The 15506-nt window shown below is 43.9% G+C and overlaps 2 protein-coding genes across 4 annotated transcripts; one reads left to right on the forward strand and one right to left on the reverse strand.

The window, feature by feature from the left end:
* Positions 1-3265: 3265 nt before the first annotated feature.
* On the reverse strand, positions 3266-11680 carry LOC112077403 (uncharacterized). 3 transcript variants are annotated; one of them, XM_070441680.1, is made up of 4 exons: positions 11239-11680; positions 10986-11120; positions 10354-10569; positions 3266-3478 (listed from the first exon to the last, which is right to left on the reverse strand). In XM_070441680.1, the coding sequence occupies exons 2-4, from the start codon at positions 11004-11006 to the stop codon at positions 3386-3388; spliced, it is 330 nt and encodes a 109-aa protein (XP_070297781.1). In that variant the 5' UTR covers positions 11007-11120; positions 11239-11680; the 3' UTR covers positions 3266-3385. The 3 variants fall into 3 exon arrangements, with proteins under 3 accessions (XP_070297781.1, XP_023999688.1, XP_023999686.1); XM_024143920.2 differs by lacking the exon at positions 3266-3478 and adding an exon at positions 8767-8868; XM_024143918.2 differs by lacking the exon at positions 3266-3478 and having other exon boundaries at positions 9617-10569.
* A 1643-nt stretch (positions 11681-13323) lies between these two features.
* Positions 13324-14750, forward strand: LOC112077404 (uncharacterized). Its single transcript, XM_024143923.2, has 2 exons — positions 13324-13393; positions 13580-14750. The coding sequence occupies exons 1-2, from the start codon at positions 13330-13332 to the stop codon at positions 14668-14670; spliced, it is 1155 nt and encodes a 384-aa protein (XP_023999691.1). The 5' UTR covers positions 13324-13329; the 3' UTR covers positions 14671-14750.
* Positions 14751-15506: the final 756 nt, after the last annotated feature.

The raw sequence follows: 15506 nt of genomic DNA on the forward strand, positions 1-15506 counted from the left end.
CCAGAACAGCTTCAATTGCACCTCGACATAAATTCTACCAAGTGTCTGGAACTCTACTGAGGGATGCGGACATTTTTCTTCCTCGAGAATTACCATCATTTTTGGTGTTGTTGATGTAGTGGAAAACACTCCAGAATCTCCCATAATTGGTCTTTCAGTGACTAACACTCGCTCTTCATTTTTCCCTCACTAGCGCCGACTTTGCTTAATAGCTAAACATTTTTTAAATGGACTTACTTTTGTCTGTGATACGTGGTTGTCGACCTAGCTATCTTAAGATGACTGCACTAACTGTAAATACAATCTCATTTATTGGTCCACATTACACATATTAGCAGATGTTTTTGCGGTGTAATGGAACGCTTGTTTCCTTGCTCCAACAATCCAGTAGTATCTAACAATTCACAACAATACACACAAATCTAAAAGTTAAATAATGGAATTAAGAAATATTAGGACGAGCAATGTCGGAGTGGCATTGACTAAAATACAGTAGAATACAGTATAGACATTGCAGTATGTAACATTAATAATGGAACACTAGTCACTTTAATTAAAGTGACCATGATTCCATGTCTATGTACATAGGGCAGTAGCCTCTAAGGTACAGGGTGAGTAACCGGGTGGTAGCCGCGCTAGTGATGGCTATTTAACAGCCTGATGGACTTGAGATAGAAGCTGTTTTTCGTCTCTCGGTCGCAGCTTTGATGCACCTGTACTGACCTCGCCTTCTGGATGATAGCGGGGTGAACAGGCCGTGCCTCGGGTGGTTGATGCCCTTGATGATCTTTTTGGCCTTCCTGTGACATCAGGTGCTGTAGGCGTCCTGGAGGGCAGGCAGTGTGCCCCTAGTGATGCATTGGGCAGTCCGCACCACTATCTGCAGAGCCCTGCGGTTCGCGCGATGCAGTACCAGGCGGTGATACAGCCTGAGAGGATGCTTTCTATTGTGCATCTGTAAAAGTTTGAGGGTTTAGGTGCCAATCCAAATTTCGTCAGCCTCCTGGGGTTTAAGAGCGCTGTTGTGGCCTTCTTCACTACACTGTCTGTGGAAGTGGACCATTTCAGATCGTCAGTGATGTGTACTCCGAGAACCTGAAGCATTGAACTTGAAACTTGAAGTGATGTGGTACTCCGAGGTACCGTTGATGTGGATAAGGCGTGCTCCCTCTGCTGTCTCCTGAAGTCCATGTTTGTTATGTTGAGGTTATTTTCCTGGCACCACTCCGCCAGGCCCTCACCTCCCTTCCGTGAGACTGTCTCATCATTGTTGGTAATCAGGCCTACTACTGTGTTGCGTCTGCAAATTTGAAGATTGACCTTCGATGTGTGCGTGCCACGCAGTCATGGGTGAACAGGGAGTACAGGAGGGCGTGCACACACCCTTGTGGGGCCTCTGTGTTGAGGATCACGTAGTGGAGGTGTTGTTTCCTACCTCAGGAAGTCCAGGTCCCAGTTGCACAGGGAAGCGTGTTCAGGCCTAGGGCCCCGAGCTTAATGATGAGCTTAATTAATGGCTACTATGGTGTTGAAGGCTGAACTATATGTAACCGATGTGAAATGGCTAGCTAGTAGCCGCGTGCATGCTAATAGCATTTCAATCCGTGACGTCACTCGCTCTGAGACCTTGAAGTATTGTTCACCTTGCTCTGCAAAGGCCGTGGCTTTTGTGGAGCGATGGGTAACGATGCTTCGAGGGTGGCTGTTGTCTATGTGTGCAGAGGTCCCTGTTCGAGCCCAGGTAGGGGCGAGGAGAGGGACGGAAGCTATACTGTTACATATAGTCAATGAACAACATTCTTACATAGGTATTCCTCTTGTCCGGATAGGGTAGTGTGCAGTGTGATGGCTATGGCYATTGCATTGTCTGTGGATCTATTGGGGCGGTATGCAAATTAAAGTGGGTCTAGGGTGTCAGGTAAGGTGGAGGTGATATGATCCTTAACTAGCCTCTCAAAGCACTTCATGATGACAAAAGTGAGTACTATGGGGCGCTAGTCTTTTAGTTCAGAAAGTAATTTTGTAAGTCACTCTGGATAAGAGCGTCTGCTAAGAGTAAAATGTAAATGTTCAATTGGGTTGAGATCTGGTAACTGAGAGGGCCATGGCATATGGGTTACATCGTTTTCAAGCTCATCAAACCATTCAGTGACCAATGGTAGCCAAAACAATGGCATTACCAGCATTTTTATGCATGACCCTAAGCATGATGGGATTTTAATTGCTTCATTGACTCAGGAATCATACCTGTGTGGAAGCACCTGCTTTCAATACACTTTGTATCCCTCATTTTGTATCCCTCACTCCCTCATTTATCCCTCAGTTTTTCTATTATTTTGGCAGTTACCTGTATATATAGGGTCAATATACACTCAGTGGCCAACTAGTACCAGGTCGGACCCCCTTTGCCACCACAACATCCTAAATTATTTTGGGACATGAAAACGTTGCTCAATTGGTATTGAGGGACCTAACACGTGCCTGGAAAATATTCCCCACACCCTTACACGACCAGTCTGTGCCGTTGACACCAGGCATGATGTGGCCATGGCCTCATGCTGTTTACACCAAATCCTGACTCTTCCATTAAGCATGAAGCAGCAGGAACCAGGATCGCGTGACCATTGGAGCCGCTTCTTCTTGTTTTTAGTTGATAGGAGTGGAATCTGGTGTGGCTGCAATAGCCCATTCGTTACAAGGACCGCTGAGTTGTGCGTTTCGAGATGCCGTTCTGCGCCATTATTTGCCTGTTTGTGGCCCACCCGTTAGCTTGCACGATTCTTGAAATTTTTCTTCGACCTCTCAGCAACACACTATCACACATACTGTACACTGCTGCTACTCAGTTTATTACCCATCCTGATTGCCTCGTCGCTTTTATCCCTACCTACATGCACATAGTACCTCAACTACCTCGTACCCCCGCACACTGACTCGGTGCCGGTACTKCTTGTATATAACCTCGTTATTGTCATTTTATTGAGTTACAATTTACAATTTTTATTTGGTAAACTTTTCTTACTTTTTAACTGTATTGTTGGGAAAGGGATCGTATTTCACGGTGAAGTCTACAACTGTTGTATTCGGCGCATGTAAAAAAATACAATTTGATTTGAATATACAGTATACACTGAACAAAAATAAACGCAACATGCAACAATTTCAACGAATTCACTGAGTTACAGTTCATAAGGAAATCAGTCAATTAAAAACAATTCATTAGGCCCTAATCTATGATATGCATCTGTTGGTTACAGATACTGTACCTTAAAAAAAATTGTAGAGGCTTGGATCAGAAACCAGTCAGTATCTGGTGTGACATCTCCTTCACATAGAGTTGATCAGGCTGTTGATTGTGGCCTGTGGAATGTTGTCCCACTCCTCTTCAATGGCTGTGCTTAGTTGCTGGATATTGAGGGAACAGGGACACGTTGTCGTACATGTCGATCCATCCCAAACATGCTTGTGAGTATGCAGGCTACGGAAGAACAGACATTTTCAGCTTTCAGGAATTGTATACAGATCCTTGTGACATGGGGCCGTGCATTATCATGCTGAAAGACGAGGTGATGGAGGTGGGTCTCAGGATCTCGTCACGGTATCTCTGTGCATCTCAAATTGCCATCGACAAAAAAATCAATTGTGTAATGATCATGCTGTTTAATCAGCTTCTTGATATGCCACACCTGTCAAGTAGATGGATTCTCTTGGCAAAAGAGAAATGCTCATTAACAGGGATGTAAACATTTGTGCACAACATTTGAGAGAGAAGCTTTTTGTGCGTATGGAACATTTCTGGGATCTTTTATTTCAGTTCATGAAACATGGGACCAACAATTTACACGTTGCCTTTTTTTTGGTTCGGTATATTAGGTCAATGTGAGAATATTATTTACTGATTGAATTATACAAATTGATAAACAGAAACTGCAGGGGGTCTGCAAAAAAAAAATATATAATTATATATACACGTAAAAAGTGGAGAAAAGTGTATTTACAATGTTTATGAATATCATTAGCAAAAACAGAATAAACACCTTTTGAATTAGAAAAGATAATATTTTATTTCTAAAGATGTCAACACATTTCCTAATATTGGGCAAATTACACTCACTGGAGCCAATTACACTGGCGTGTCTGACATAGGCTTTGAAAAAGTACCTACGAATAGGCTACCAGTGTGGCAAGTGCCACTGACTGCTAGTAAGTTCTTTACTTGAACATACATTTTTGCCAACACATGGCTAACCTTTGTTTAAATCAGCCTAAATAGCTGCACTTAGCGAAAATGTGTTTGGCGTTAACTTTCTAGCCAGTAGGCCATGTTAGAGTTTAAACTTCTTCCAATTATAAAATGTGGGTATGTCAAAATACTGAATCTACTAAATCTTATCATAAAAATAAAAAAAAAGTTTACTACTTCTCCTTGCCATTATCATTCACCTGAAGATATGACAAGATGTGATTTTTTGGCTAACATATGATTGGTGGCCTGGGAGGGGGTCCCTGGGCAAGAAGAAAAGGTTGAAGTGTATGCAGCTAATGTAAATATGAACCACGTTGTGTATTATAAAACATAAGAGACCTGGGCTAACATCCTGAAGACATACAATGGATTGGGAAAGTATTCAGACCCCTTCACTTTTTTCACATTTTGTTACGTTACAGCCTTACTCTAAAACGGATGACAATCTTTTTTCTCGTCAATCTACTCACAAAACTCCATAATGACAGAGCCATTTTCACAAATGTATACAAATAAAAGTAAATACCTTATTTACATACAGTACCAGTCAAAAGTTTGGACACTCCTACTCATTCCCGATGGGGAATCCTGAGTGGCGCAGCGGTCTAAGGCACTGCATCTCAGTGCTAGACGCGTCATTACAGACCCTGGTTTGATTCCAGGCTGTATCACAACCGGACGTGATGGAGTCCCATAGGGCGGCGCACAACTAGCCCAGCGTCGTCCGGGTTAGGGTTTGGGGTAGGCCGTCAATATAAATAAGAATTTGTTCTTAGCTGACTTGCCTAGTTAAAAAAATAAAAAATAAATTACAGGGTTTTTCAGATTCTTCAAAGTAGCCACCCTTTGCCTTGATGACAGCTTTGCACATGCTTGACATTCTTTCAACCAGCTTCATGAGGTAGTCACCTGAATGCATTTCAATTAACAGGTGTGTTTTGTTAAATTATTTTGTGGAATTTCTTTCCTTCTTAATGCGTTTGAGCCAATCAGTGTTGTTAGTGACGGAAGGTAGGGGTGGTATACAGAGATAGCCCTATTTGGTAAAATACCAAGTCCATATTATGGCAAGAACAGCTCAAATAAGCAAAGGAACAACAGCTCATTACAGATGAAGGTCAGTGAATTCGGAAAATTTCAAGAACTTTTAAAGTTTCTTGAAGTGCAGTGAAAAAAACATCAAGCCTATGATAACTGTCTCTCAAGGGAACACCACAGGAAAGAAGACCCGGAGTTACCTCTGCTGCAGAGGATAAGTTCATTAGAGTTACCAGCCTCAGAAATTGCAGCCCAAATAAATGCTTCACAGAATTCAAGTAAGAGACACATCTCAACATCAACTGTTCAGAGGAGACTGCGTAATCAGTCCTTCTTGGTGGAATTGCTGCAAAGAAACCACTACTAAAGGACACCAATAAGAAGAAGATACTTGCTTGGACTGAGAAACATGAGCAATGGACATTAGACCGGTGAAATCTGTCCTTTGGTCTGATGAGTCCAAATTTGATGATCTCCACATGTGTGGTTCCCACCGTGAAGCTTGGAGGAGGGTGTGATGGTGCTTTGCTGGTGACACTGTCTGATTTATTTAGAATTCAAGGCACACTTAATGAGAATGGCTACCACAGCATTCTGCAGCGATACGTCATCCCATCTGGCTTGCACTTAGTGGACTATCATTTGTTTTTCAACAGGACAATGACCCAACACACCTCCAGGCTGAGTAAGGGCCATTTGACCATGGAGAGTGATGGAGTGCTGCATCAGATGACCTGGCCCCCACAATCACCCGACCTCAAACCAATAAAGATGGTTTGGGATGAGTTGGACTGCAGAGTGAAGGGAAAGCAGCCAACAAGTGCTCAGGCATATGTGGGAACTCCTTCAAGACTGTTGAAAAAGCATTCCAGTGAAGCTGTTAGAGAGAATGCCAAGTGGTGGCTACTTTGAAGAATCTCAAATATAAAATATATTTTTGATTTGTTTAACACTTTTTTTTGGTTACTACATGATTCCATATGTGTTATTTCATAGTTTTGATGTTTGCACTGTTATTCTACAATGTAAGAAATAAGTAAAAATTAAGAAAAACCCTTGAATGAGTAGGTGTGTCCAAACTTTTGACTGGTACTGTAAGTTATCAGACCCTTTGCTATGTAGACTCGAAATTGAGCTCAGGTGCATCCTGTTTCCATTGATCATCCTTGAGATGTTTCTACAACTTGATTGGAGTCCACCTGTGGTGAATTCAATTGCTTGGACATGATTTGGAAAGGTATACACCTGTCTATATAAAGGTCACACAGTTCACAGTGAATGTCAGAGCAAAAACCAAGCCATAACGTCGAAGGAATTGTCCATAGACCTCCGAGAAAGGTTTGTGCTGAGGCACAAATCTGGGGAAGGCCACCAAAACATTTCTGCCGCATTGAAGTTCCCCAGGAACACAGTTGCCCCCATCATTCTTAAATGGAAGAAGTTTGGAAGCACCAAGATTCTTCCTAGAGCTGGCCGCCCCATGCCAAATTGAGCAATCGGGGGAAAAGGGCCTTGGTCAGGGAGGGGACCAAGAACCCGATGGTCACTCTGAAAGAGCTCCAGAGTTCCTCGGTGGAGATGGGAGAACTTTCCAGAAGGACAACCATCTTTTCAGCACTCCACCAATCAGGCCCTTTATGGTAGAGTGGCCAGATGGAAGCTACTCCTCAGTAAAAGGCACATGACAGCCCGTTTGGAGTTTGCCAAAAGGCAACTAATGAACTCTCAGACCATGAGAAACAAGATTCTCTGGTCTGATGAAACCAAAATTGAACTTTGGACTGAATGCCAAGTGTCCCATCTGGAGGAAACCAGGCACCGCTCATCACTATGTTGAAGCATGGTGGTGGCAGCATCATGCTGTGGGGATGTTTTTCAGTGACAGTGACTGGGAGACTAGTCAGGGTTGAGGGAAAGATGAATGGAGCGAAGTACAGAGAGATCCTTGATGAAAACCTGCTCCAGAGCGCTCAGGACATGACTGGGGCGAAGGTTCACCTTCCAACAAGACAATGACACTAAGCACACAGCCAAGACAACGCAGGAGTGGCTTCGGGACAAGTCTCAATGTCCTTGAGTAGCCCAGCTAGAGCCCGGAATTGAACCTGATCAAACATCTCTGGAGAAACCTGAAAATAGCTGTGAAGTAACGCTCCCCATCCAACTTGACAGTGCAAGCACTGTGCAAGATCTGCAGAGAAGAATGGGAGAAACTCCTCAAGTTTGTAGCGTCATACCCAAGAATAGTTAGACTGTAATCGCTGCTAAAGATGCATCAACAAAGTACAGAGTAAAGGGTCTGAATACTTATGTAAATGTAATATTTCCCGTTTTTATTTATTTAATAAATATATATATACACACACACTTGCAAAAATGTATAACCTGTTTTTGCATTGTCATTATGGGGTAGTGTGTATAGATAGAATACTTCACGAATGCACTGTAGAACAAATCAAGTTTGAACTCATGATATTAATATAACAGCTTTTTTCAATAGCTGTCCAATTTCTCAATGATGAAGCTTCTGATTCTTTTCAGATTGCTGGAGTGGAGAACCTGCGTCCGCAATGTGCACAACTGAAGGGCTTCTCCCCAGTGTGGACGTTTCAGGTGCATTGGAGATCGGTGCGGGACATAAAGCTCTTCTCACACAAGTGCAGGCGAACCGCTTCTGGTGTGGATGACCGCGTGCTGCGCAAGTCACTCTCGTGGACAAACTTCTTATGGCAGCTCAGGCAACCGTATATCGTCTGATGGTGCCAGGTCTAACGTGTGTGGCAAGATTACTCGAGTGAGAGGAAGTTGTGGCGCTTGGTCTAAAATGGCACAGGAAGTGAGGTATGAGCTGGTTGTTGACTCCCTCTTCCTGGTATTTCAGAGTGTCTATGGAGGCTTGCCATCGTAGGTGCGTTTCCTTCTCAAACACTCCCTCTTCCTGCGTATTTCCAGTCCCATTGACCTGTGTAGTAGTAGCTGTACCCACCTGACCCCACTCAAAACTCTATCTACCTGCTGCCCACTGGAACAGAGTCAATCACTATCACTGTTCTGATGAGGAATGGAATGACTTGGGGGAAACCTGAGGTTTTCTAACCCTACACCTTCTCATTTCATGTCGAGCTAGTTTGTGTTTCTGGGCCACTGGGCCACTCCCTAGGTCCATTACTTTAGTGTGAGCAGCAGAGGCGCCATCATCAGTCCTACTACCTCTCTGCACACCTGTTTAAAGAATCTCTTAGGAGATTGAGGCCCCGTCATGTCACACTTTGTGTCCAGACTCGTCTCTCTGCTCTGGGTTCAAGTCCTGGTGCTGTGGTCCCTGGTTCACATTCCCTGTTTCTGACTGGAAGACGACGTCAGATCCACTACCTCCATAGCGGTGTTGTTGTAGTTGTTGTTGCCTCTGGGACCCTGGACTGGAAGGCGGGGTCCTCTGTGGTGGCTGCAGCCAGTTGGGTGGTTAGTTCTCTGCTGCCCTCCACTGTTCTGGCTGGGTGCTGATCCTAGAGTCCTGGTCATCTGTTCTCCCTCCACCTTGATGATCAGCAGGTCTGGTTCCCTTCCTCTGTCTCTGCTGACTGCTGATGGGGTTAAGTGGGAGAGATGAGTGAGTGAGACAGAGCATACACTATCTACTGAATGGAGATATGGGCATGACATGGGATTTAGTGAAATTCATAGTAGTCCTTGTTGTTATTGTGTTATAACAGTGTGTGGGAGGGTAAACTCCACCTTTTGTATTTGCACAAAAACCTTCATAAAGACATTGGATAGAAGTAAATTATTCACTAATACAAATATAACTGCACATATCATCTTAAGACTGTTTTCATGAAATTTTATTATATACTCTTTAATCCAATTCAAAACCAGCAAGGGGACGTTTGATCCAGGGAAGTAGACAGGAATTTTTCATAGCTAATTTGCTATTTAAAACAAAACTGGGAAAAACTACAATTTTTAAATGGCTTAAAAAAAAATTTCCCGCATTTAAGGGCTTTTTTTTTTTTCCATGGAATCCTGCTTCGTGTCACTTCTCAATGATGAAGCTTCTGAGTGTCTTTGCAGATGCTGGAGTCGAGAACCTCCGCCGCCAATGTGCACAACTGAAGGCTTCTCCCCAGTGTGGACGTTCTGTGAACTTGGAGATGGCTGGCGCACACCAAAGCTCTTCTTCACACAAGGTGCAGGAGAACGTCCTACCATATTCTGTGTTTGGATTGACCGCGTGCCGCCGTAAGTCCACTCTCGTGGGAATAAACTTCTTATGGCAGCTGGGCAACCATACGGTCGTTTCTACAGGTGCCAGTGTAACATCTGTGGCGGTGAGATTACTCAAGTGAGAGGAAATTGTGGTGCTTGGTCTAAAATGGCAATCAGGAAGTGAGGTATGAGTTGGTTGTTGAGCTCCTCTTCCTGGTATTTCAGAGTGTCTATGGAGGCTTGCCAACGAACACCAACTATCTTTGTTGGCCTCAACTGCATTTCCTGTGCCAAGATGCATGCCTGTATTTATCTCTGAGGGCCGGAAGCCGGGTGAAACCAATAGCGTTGTGTTGTCTCTCATCGATTCGGGGTGAATCATTGGTGCGTTTCTGTTAAACACTCCCACTACCTGCTTATTTCCAGTCCCATTGACCTGTGGTGCAGTAGCTGTACCCACCTGACCCCACTCAAAACCTCTATCTACCTGCTGCCCACTGGACACAGTCAATCACTATCACATGTTCTGATGAGGAATGGAATGACTTGGGGGCAAACCTGAGGTTTTCTAACTCTACACTTCTCATTTCCATGGCCGAGCTAGTCTGTGTTTCTGGGCCCACTGGGCCACTCCCTAGGCCCATTACTTTAGTGTGAGCAGCAGAGGCACCATCATCAGTCGCTACTACCTCTCTGCACACCTGGTTTAAATAATCTCTTAGGAGATTGAGGTCCCTGTTCATGTCACACTTTGTGTCCAGACTCTGTCTCTCTGCTCTGGGTTCAAGTCCTGTAAACTGCTGTGGTCCCTGGTTCACATTCCCTGTTTCTGACTGGAGGAAGACGGTGTCAGATCCACTGACCTCCATAGCGGTGTTGTTGTAGTTGTTGTTGCCTCTGGGGCCACTGGACTGGAAGGCGGGGTCCTCTGTGGTGGCTGCAGCCAGTTGGGTGGTTAGTTCTCTGCTGCCCTCCACTGTTCTGGCTGGGTGGCTGATCCTAGAGTCCTGGTCATCTGTTTCTCCCTCCACCTTGATGATCAACAGGTCTGGTTCCCCTTCCTCTGTCTCTGCTGACTGCTGATGGGGTTAAGTGGGAGAGATGAGTGAGTGAGACAGAGCATACACTATCTACTGAATGGAGATATGGGCATGACATGGGATTTAGTGAAATTCATAGCAGTTGCCTTGTTGTATTGTGTTATAACCAGTGGTGGAGGGTAAACTCCACCTTTTGTATTTTGCGTGAGCGTTTACAAACCGTTTGTGCAAAAATGCCTTGAAAGTATAGAAAGTATGAAAGTATTACTTTAATCACAGCAAACATCTCTGGTTATAATGTACTGGGATATATACGTCTATACAGACATAACCTCATCCCCAGGCGGAAGGAAGTGTCTCGTGTCCGTGGCTAAAACAGATATAAGTCTAAAGACATAAACACTAAGACATAAGTCTGTGACAGTCTAAAATCGGCTGTTGAAATTGGAACTTACCTCATCACTTGTAGCAGCCATATGCTTTGATGGAGGACATCCTCTTGTCCACGTCTATGGGCTGTCTGTCTCTTGGTATGCTGCTGTTCCCAAAACTCCTGTTGGAAAGTCTGGCTCTGCTTTGCCAAGTAGGTCCTGGAAATAAAGGGGAGGTTAATTTAACCCCATCCATCAATGGTGTTTTACAAAGTACAAAGCAACGATTTTGCGATTTAGACTATTTGCACACTGTACATTCATCATCACCACCAACCTGTCATTGCCTTCTCTCGATTGCTGTTTCTGTTTAGAGGCGTATTCCATGGAAGCGATTGTGGCGGACCCCTCTGAAAACTTTGTTCTCTCTGCTCGAAACTTGGCGATCTGAAGTTCCATCACATTTCATTTCGCTCCGGAGAAATTCGTTGTCCTTGTGGCTTTGAGTCATCTCCAGATGTACAACCGCATAGCCATCGTCAACAATTTTGCAGATTTCGGCTACAGCTGCGTTGGCTAGCACCTCCATGATTGAGGCTATCTGCACCTGGAACTCGACCACGGAATTCGACATWGTCCCCCGACGCTTTTGGCCCCTTTTCAACGAAACAGTTTTTATGTTTACAGTTATCTAGCTAGCTATTAAAATAAAGAGAATAATATCATAAACTACACATCGCTGGCTAGCTTTGACATCGCTGGCTAGCTTTGTTTTTAGCTGGTGAGATTATGTTTCCTTATGCTGGATGGTAGAGTTGAAAATTGGACACCGCCACCTACTGTACAGGAGTGCTCCACAATAACAACAATGTTGTAGCTATGTAGTAAACAACCGGTTCTCTATTTTCTTGATAAAAAACAGCAATAACAACAGTATGACTGACATTAAATAGATATTAATTCCATCCATCACATCTCTATAATTTGCTTGTAGCCGATCAGTCTAATAGTACATCTATATTGTTGAGATGCAAAAGGAAATTGTAATGATTAAATACTGTTCTTTGGTTTGCCACTGCACCAATACATATCAAATCACATTTTTATTTGTCACATGCGCCCAATACAATCTTACCGTGAAATGCTTACATGGAAGCAAATTCATAGGGATGTTTAAAATCTTCAGCTGTCATAATTTATACATTATCAATCCACTCAGTCCCATTAGCTATATATGCTATATTCGAATATTTTTCTCTTTAAACTGTTACATTGCGTTAGCAAGCGTTTACTTATTAAGAGTACATTCTCAGTGTGGTTCTTCGGTTAGTTTTGAGACAAGTATTAACCCTGAGTCTACTCTTCGATTTACTTAATTTTTATTGAAGGCATTTATTTATTCCTTTGAACGTCATGTTGTATGATGATTGTGTATTTTTGTACTTGAACTAAATAGTAAATAATCCTTGTTGAAGGAAAAATTGTGTGTTTGATTATATTCACTGCTTTATTAAAAGTCAAAGAAGACTGATTTGTAAAACATTTGATTCCCTTTAGTAGCAGCTACGATACAGTAGGTGGCAATGTTGGAACTAACATAAATCTTGTGTGTTGAAACCTTTATTTTGGAAAAATATCGAGAAAGTAGCCGACAAAATTTTTGTTTCCGGAACAAAAACAAACGAAATAGAGATGTGTTCGAAGCATACCGCCTATCTATGGTGTGACGTCTCAGGACATTAACTGAACACATTGCAACATGAGTCTAGTCAGGACTATAATACAAGTGTTTTACATATAAATAGTACCAATCCAAGGAAGGGCATGTCCAATACCGTTGTCTTTCATTCGCTCAGCTAGCCTCCATCATTGAGGTTTTGGCGAATGCAGCCGTTGCCGAAATCTGCAAACTTGTAGATGACGGCCATGCTGCCTTAGCGTTTGGAAATTTCCATAGTCAGAAAGAAATCGATAACCTGCGGAGGAAGCTGCTTTTGACAAAATTCCATAATTCTCCGCGGAGCGCAGAGAGATTGGAGCCCTGCGACGCACAGTTCACAGGCGAGTGGACACGATCATGTTGCCCGGGAGAGAGAGAGCTTCGTAGAAAAGGCAAAAAGCAGACTTGGATATTGTAGGTTTTTTTAAACCTTATTTCTACACATTAAAATGATGTGTAATGTAACGTTTATGAAGGGTTCTCTTTTTCTGGTGCAGTGGAAAATCGTTTTGCCTATAGTGAAGGGGGCAAATGTATGCAGGATGTCACCAACCGGAGAGACGCAGGACGCACAGCGAACAGACCAGGATGGGGCCATGCAGGTCAATTGTCATAGACACGGTCAAATGATTATTTGTGTTCTCATATTTCAAATGTTGGGGGATATATTTCTAATAAATCATTTTCTGCTGAAGTACAAAAACACAGATGGCAGATATGCAACAAGAAACTCATGTCAAAATGGAGAACCTTGACACCAGTACAATAGAAGGTATTTTTTGTTGTTGCAACTAATCCAATCTATGCAATTTACATGTTATGTTAAGTAAAGYTGTCCTTGTTTATTGCAGTATTTCAKTAACTTATTGGTCATTACCCATAACTAATAAATAAAGCWAAGAAGAATCAGTCTCCACTACAGGAAGCTGATGCTGTGCTTTACTTTGCCCCATTTCAGAGTTTGTCCAACCGGTCAGTGAGAGCAGTGAGAAGATCATTGTAGCAGAACCAGGTTCTTCATCATGTACTGAAACCACAGACCTTCTGGACCAGCAGGGCAACAGACACAGAGCTCCAGACACCTCACTCAATATAGAACCTGAAAACCAGACSTTCCAKCATCCAGCATCACAATACAACAGAGCAAGACAGGACCATCAGGTTGCTGAGGGTGTGACCTGGGAAACTGACCATCAACCCATAGAATACAGCCTGTCCCAATGGACAGAGAACCAAGAGACTGACAACCCAACTGTGAATGCTCCTCACAATGCAGGGCCAGACTCCAAAAGGGTGTCTGAACATCCAGAGAGGAGAGGGGTGTCTGGTAACTCTGGGGTCTGCATGTCTGCTTCAGGCTCTCTGGACTGGSTGCCTGATGTGGTGATGGTGGACTCAGTTCCCATTAAAGTGGAGGCAGATATGAGTTCAGAATGGAGCCTAACTGGCCAAGAGGTGACATCTGGAGAGGTCTGTTCAGATGGCAGGCAGCTTGTGGACAACAGAGGAAGAGGGGGAATGGAGTCTGGACAGACAAAGTGTCCCCCTGACACTCAACATGCAGAGCAAGGGAGAACTGTAGGATCAAGGTCCAAGTTGCCAGATTTCAATGGACTGTCCACCCAAAACAGCTTTTCATCCCCAAGGGTTACTCTCCACCAGGTTCCCCAAAGAGGGAAGCAAGCCCCCTTTCCGAATTTCAACAGAGGCTCCACTTCTTCATCGAAAGGCATAGAAAAGCAGCCGCAACAGCTGACGTCTCACTCCACCAAGAGATATCTCCGTTGCAGCCTCTGCGGGAAGCCCTTCCCCCAGGCGTACCTAAGCAGGCACATGCGGGTCCATACGGGGGAGAAACCGTACGGCTGCAGCCACTGCACCAAGCGCTTCTCCCACAGCCACCAGCTGAAGAGGCATGAGAGGGTGCACACCGGAGAGAAACCGTTTCAATGTGTCTACTGCGGGAAGTGCTTCACCCAGTCCTGCCACATGAAGAAGCACCTCCTCGTCCACACTGGTGGCAGGACACAGGACGTTGTGCTGCCCTGAGTGTTCCAGGGTGAAGTTCAGACTAGATACAGATCTAGGATCMGCTTCCTCTCCCACAATCCTAACCTTGACAATTAGTGTATTTTTTTTCTTYTTTAAACTGACCCAACATCAGCATCTAAGGGCAACTTCACACTACTCCTCCCAGTGTAATGATAGGCAGGGCCTGAAGTTTTTCCTCACCACGTGACCAGGCCAGGGAAAAACTCCTGGCCCTAGTTGTAAATGGAATGTCTCAACGCCACTGTGGTTTATATATGAATACTGGGTCCATGTGTTTTTCACTATGAATGGTTTCCTCATTGAACACTTCCCTCTGTGTGTAGTGGTCGTGTTTTCAGTTCAGCTGGCTTGATGCTTGGTCCAGAGTGGACTGATAATGTATAAGTTATTACAGRTGAAGATTTTAAATGTATTTTAGTCMGTTAGCAGACGYTCTTATCCATAGCGACTTACAAGAGCATTTARGGTTAAGTGCTGTGCTCAAGGGCACGTCGACAGATTTTTCAGCTTGTCGGCTAGGTGATTCCAACCTGCGACCTTTCAGTTATTGGCTCAACGCTCTTAACCGCTAGGCTACATCCTTATGAATTTGTAATTGTTCAGTGGGAAACCAAAGCTACAATTAATTAAAGAACTACATTTCCATATAACTTGTCAATAAGACAGATTTCCTATCAGACTGATAGGCTGTAACGATGTAGATGGATTTCATATCAATGTGAACAGAGTTCAGGAAGCACTGGACAGGTGCCTGGGCGAGCAAGGCCTGTTGGTGGTTGAGAGTTTGTTGCTCGTTTCTGTTCGTACTTGGACACAGGGATGAGGAGGAGGAA

This window comes from Salvelinus sp. IW2-2015, unplaced genomic scaffold, assembly GCF_002910315.2.
Source record: "Salvelinus sp. IW2-2015 unplaced genomic scaffold, ASM291031v2 Un_scaffold4532, whole genome shotgun sequence".
Taxonomy (NCBI): Eukaryota; Metazoa; Chordata; class Actinopteri; order Salmoniformes; family Salmonidae; genus Salvelinus; species Salvelinus sp. IW2-2015.

Coding starts and splice junctions, on each gene's coding strand:
- LOC112077403 (XM_024143918.2), bottom strand. CDS start 11,006: ATGGCTGCTACAAGTGATGAG. Junction 10,570..10,985: donor TGGCTGCTACAAGTGATGAG/GTAAGTTCCAAT, acceptor TAACCCCATCAG/CAGTCAGCAGAGACAGAGGA.